The sequence below is a fragment of the Sphaeroforma arctica genome (assembly GCF_001186125.1).
Source record: "Sphaeroforma arctica JP610 unplaced genomic scaffold supercont1.2289, whole genome shotgun sequence".
NCBI lineage: Eukaryota > Ichthyosporea > Ichthyophonida > Sphaeroforma > Sphaeroforma arctica.
Genome location: NW_014038269.1, coordinates 1 through 5,059, shown reverse-complemented (window position 1 = coordinate 5,059; position 5,059 = coordinate 1). Strand labels below are relative to the sequence as shown.

At 41.1% G+C, this 5,059-nt stretch overlaps 1 protein-coding gene across 2 annotated transcripts; it reads right to left on the bottom strand.

The window, feature by feature from the left end:
• Positions 1–1,447: 1,447 nt before the first annotated feature.
• On the bottom strand, positions 1,448–4,729 carry SARC_12415 (the record flags this gene model as incomplete). Of its 2 annotated transcripts, XM_014293478.1 has the most annotated exons (5): positions 1,448–2,243; positions 2,381–2,457; positions 3,666–3,822; positions 4,300–4,350; positions 4,567–4,729. In XM_014293478.1, 5 exons carry the CDS (start codon positions 4,727–4,729, stop codon positions 2,188–2,190), a joined length of 504 nt encoding a protein of 167 aa, XP_014148953.1. In that variant the 3' UTR covers positions 1,448–2,187. The 2 variants fall into 2 exon arrangements, with proteins under 2 accessions (XP_014148953.1, XP_014148952.1); XM_014293477.1 differs by having other exon boundaries at positions 1,448–2,457.
• Positions 4,730–5,059: the final 330 nt, after the last annotated feature.

Genomic DNA, 5,059 nt, shown 5'->3' with positions numbered 1-5,059 from the left:
ATAGCGAAATGACATCTACTAATAGTCAGGTTAGGACGGTAAGTGTGTGTGACTATGTGTGCATGTAATTTTGTACTTTTGTACTTTTGTAAGAGTGTGTGTTATGTCACTTGAGTGTCACTGTTGCGAGTGTGTGACAACTGTGTGTGACAGTAGACAGCGCCGGACTGTGACCGAGATATGTTCGATTCCGATTGGGTCTTATGAATTCGTGGCCCAAAAAAATGTAATTGGGTGCGCACTTGTCAGGTCGAAATTGCAAGGAAATTCCAGGTCATATCTCGTGCGTTGTAAATACGTTTTATCGCATAAATATTATTTTATATACGGAGAACGTTGAACGTTTTAAAACTGTAGGTAGCACTGCACAACGAAATGAGGGCTCGTAGCGATTCTGCATTCTGCATATCTCTGCTGGAGCCTGGAGACCCAAAATGATAAAATTTGAAATTTCATAGCCTTTCTGAAATTGTTAGACAATTTGTTTCAAAAAAAAAATAGCAAATATCAAACAGAAAATTGTATTTATTTTTAGTTTTGGTTCATTTTAGATTTTAGAATACTATGGTTTTTACTCTTTTGGTTTGACAATTGACAGTTAGTATTTATAAAATGCAATATTTACATATATGTATGTATTGATTATTGAATACAATATATATGTAACTATGTATACATACTGTTTTTAAAAATAAATATAAATATCAAAAAAAAAATACACATCTGTCTGGTTTTGTCTTCTTTTCTGTTCTTTTTTTTTATAAATGGAATTTGGCTGGTTCAAATTCAAAAAAAATATATATATATATATAGTTAGACGGTAAAAAATGCTATTTTTTGTGCTGCTTTTTAAAACAAACGAAAAACTTTCCGACTTCTATTCAAACTCCTTTGTTTTGGTTTATATTTTTTCAAACAAATCAATATTTATGAATCTAGAGTTCCAGACTCTCTACTGTAGTAGTCTGTAGAGTGTAGACTGTAGAGTGAGGCTCAGTCTCTACTCTAGTCTCAGCAGGACTCAGGGCTCAATAAATACTGTTTTAATTTTCGTTTGAGAAACTGCAAAAGGGGGTTTTTTTTAAACAAGTGCTCGTAGAATAAATAAATAAAAAATCCCGAATAAATAATGTAAATTCACACCCGACTGCATACTTTCTTGGTTTCTATGTATCTTTAGTATTGAGAGAGTCGTCCCACACTCTCACTCTCTTCACTCTCTTGTCACTCACTCCCTCACGTCCTCACGACTCACAGAGAGAGAGATGGACTGATTTTTAACCTTCTTCGGCTTCTACTAAAAAAAATACCTTCTGGCTTCTTCTGAAGGTCTGCCTTCTTGCTGCCAGCCTGCCAGGCTGCCACTATGTGCCCCAGGCTCTGCCACAAGTGCCAACTGCACTATATTGTAAATATCTCCACAGTTTCAAAGATGTTATTGGGAGAAAGCAGCTCAACGAACAAGAATACTGTCTAAGGGATTCTTCTTGATTCATGAGTCATGACAGACAACTTCATCCATAGCATTCTAAACGAACAAGAAGCCAGAAGGCCATGTGCACACATACTCTACAAAGTACCCCAATCATATTTGTAGTTTACGATGTGCATATGTCATACAATGCACATTCAAGTCGGATCGTAACATCTGCTGACATGCATATTACATATATACTCCTCAAGTGCCAGATGTCAGGCAGACATGTGTACCGATAACCATCGCCATCTCGCGACAAAAGATTGTTTACTATAATTCGAACACGGTATAAGAATTTTCAAGAAGAGAAATTGCTTTTTCATGTCAAATTCAAGCCTGTGCTAGAAATTTCTACTAGTAGTCTGGGCCTCTGGGGGGTCGGTCTGATTGGCAGGCCGCACTATTCTTCGGGTGCCTCACACTGTTTCCACATTGCGTATACGGTTATGCTCGGATATGCTCATACAAACGCCTTGCGCACGCGATTTTCTTTTAAAAACGAATTGTACTACTACAAATCTGCTAGTTTATTTTATGAATTACAACTAGCAATCCACGTCTTTTTCTGTCGGAATTTATCCCTATCAGCGGTGAAACATCGTGACCATGCTGCTTGAACCGCGGCACACCTCCGTACTGAGACGCCTGAATGCTCGCAAGAATCACTCTTTTACTTAGCCTTACAGACATAGCGACTACTATGTCGATTGTCACCTATGATGAGAATGTGTCTGTATCAACTGGCGCTTACTTTTCTTCTTTTTCGCTGCGAAATCAAAAAACAACCAAGGGTAGCAATTTAGGGGTACAAACAATATCTGAGGAGCCTTCGGCCAGGTTCTAAAAGCACTAATAAATGCAAATGTCAACTGCGAGTGTCAAGCAACCGGATTTTAAGCTTACTTTTCTTGTGTTGTAACGCATTCGGAGCCGGCTTATTCACGGAATCAGTGCTCAATCCTTTTTCAGTCTCCGGAACACTGTCAATTGAATTAGGATTGATGGATTGAAGGTATTCAAATTGCTTGATTTTGAACAGATTGTTGACAAACACTGCAGATGAACCAAACAACGCTTTGGTGTGACGAGTTTTATATGTCACACAGAAAACATACTCCTGCCCTTCATGTACTAAGAAATCAGTGTATGCTTTTAGCTCACATGTATACATCGAGTACAAGCGATCTTATATCATGTGCGATTTGTGAGCATTAATAAACGCCTTCTTCGAATGGCTATACTACCTGATGGTAGCCCCGTGTACGCAAGAAGCGCCGATCACCATAAACGAGACGAAGCAATGCATATACAAAATACTAGTGATCACGGCCCGATATATCCCATCGGACGCCCATACCAATATCACTGAACCCTTCCCCTCGCATACGTAACCCCCTTGCGGACAAACACCCACATCCGATGTGAGGCTACCATATTGTTGATAACCTATACCAGAATCCTGTGCTAACTATTTTATCTGACTGAAACCTTCCTCCAAATCCAGACCAATTACATCCCCAGTGCGCATATACACGATGATCCGTAACAAACAATTCTCGCCGCTTTAATACACCTAGCTCGAGATATCTAATCATTTCAAGACACGCCGTCTGTTCTCCTCCATCAACGTGTGCGCCATCAAGTGTTCGCCATATTAGAGACGTTCTGTCTTCCTGAAGGTTCAGCAGACTGTCTTCTGCGAGTGCAGTGGCCCTGGGAGTTGTGAGGCGCACAACATTGTTTTCGGGCGTTCTTGGGTACATTCACAGATACTTTACTCACCATTTCTCCCACGGCTAGACCAAAATCAATCCCTTCGCGCAAATAAACAAAGACATATCCTACTTCAAACATACATCCTACCATGATCTTCTGAGAGTGCAGTGACCTTTGTAGCCTCCTCTGACATGCTTGGATAAGGATGCATCTAGATCAAGTACCGCGCAAATACACATACATACACCTACGAGAATACGAGAATGCCTACCGATTCAGCGGATTGTCTGCTTCGAGTGCAGCGGTGTATATATATATATATATGTGTGTGTGTGTGTGCGTGTGTGTGTGTGTGTGTGTGTGTGTGTGTGTGTGTGTTGTGTTGTGTGTATGTATATATACATACGTATATACCAACCCCATCTCCGCATTAAGACCACAAATAAATATATACTCCTCCTACACCACCTACCGATTGAGCGTAATAGCTTCTGCAAGTGCTGTGGCCGTGGTAGTTGTGGGCGGTGGTATTTCCTCTGCCATTCGTTGGTGTGGTGTGGCTATGGGCCTTAAAAGGTGGCGCGAGCCAGACAAAGAGCCGTTGCTGTCAACTCGGTGGATCGTACTGTCTGTTTGTGGTGTAGGGATTGTGCTATACATAAGTGATTGATAAGTTACTTGCAAATTTATGCTGTATTTGTGAGTTATGTACGTGTTATAGTTCGCTCGTAGGTCCCTCGTTGTGATTGGTGGGTGAGGTTTACTGACCTATATAGCCACGTTCGTGTGTATTATGATATGTATTTATTCGCTCATACGGTCATTGCTTCACATAAATTATACTGACACTCCTATAAACAGGCCTTCCCTATTCAGCCCAGAGGCTCCTCAATCACACAGGTGACTCAACCCTGCCAACTACATCCTATGTTATTCAATGTCAGGGATTATACCATCGCCTGCGGATGAGTTTTATACCGAGCAAGCACGCCAATATGAGACTGTGTCTGTGTCTTGTTTCTAAACCAGTGTACGTGCATATATATATCATTGTGTTCATACCAATCTGCGTCTGTGTCCGCATTCGTATTTCTCAGGATACTTACCTCTGCTCGAGAATCGGGCCATGTACAGATCGGAGTTGCTGGTGCTATTGGCTGTAGTGAAATGCGATCAAATGCACACGTGTCAGATCTTAATGATTGCACATACATATATCGTATTCGTCATACACGCACATCTTCTTATACACGCTCCTATCTACATACTGCACTAGTTAACCCTAAACCATAAACTTACCTAAACCCCAAACCCCTGAACCTCTGAACCCTTAAACCCATCCTATCTACATACTACACTAGACATATACACACCTTTATTGAGGATACTATACCCAGCACTGGGACTCCGGTTCGAACGGCCATTGGGATCGTTGAGGTCTAATGATTGGATGGTGGACTTGTGGGGGACAGTGCGCGGGTACTGCTGTGAGGCATCCAGGGCAATGTTTTCGCTTGAATATGCCCGTTGGATCATGGGCGGCCGGCGTGGAGGTGATGGCTGCAGGGGATAACAACTCGGAATGAGGAGACCGGAATAGAGATAAATGGGTTGTGTATGTAAGCGTGTATACTATGTGACTATGTTTGTATGTATAGGATACTATAGTGAAATTGTGTGTGGGTATAGGTGGGGTGGGAGGTTGCGAAGGTATCGTTGTGATCTCGAGTGCTGTGAAGATGATGGCTGTACTCGAAATGAAAGCTCGATTTAAGAGGGTTATAACGATATACGTTTGTTTTATCTGAATTATGTACTATTTAGGAAGCTATGAATGAATGCATGTTCCATTATATATATATATAT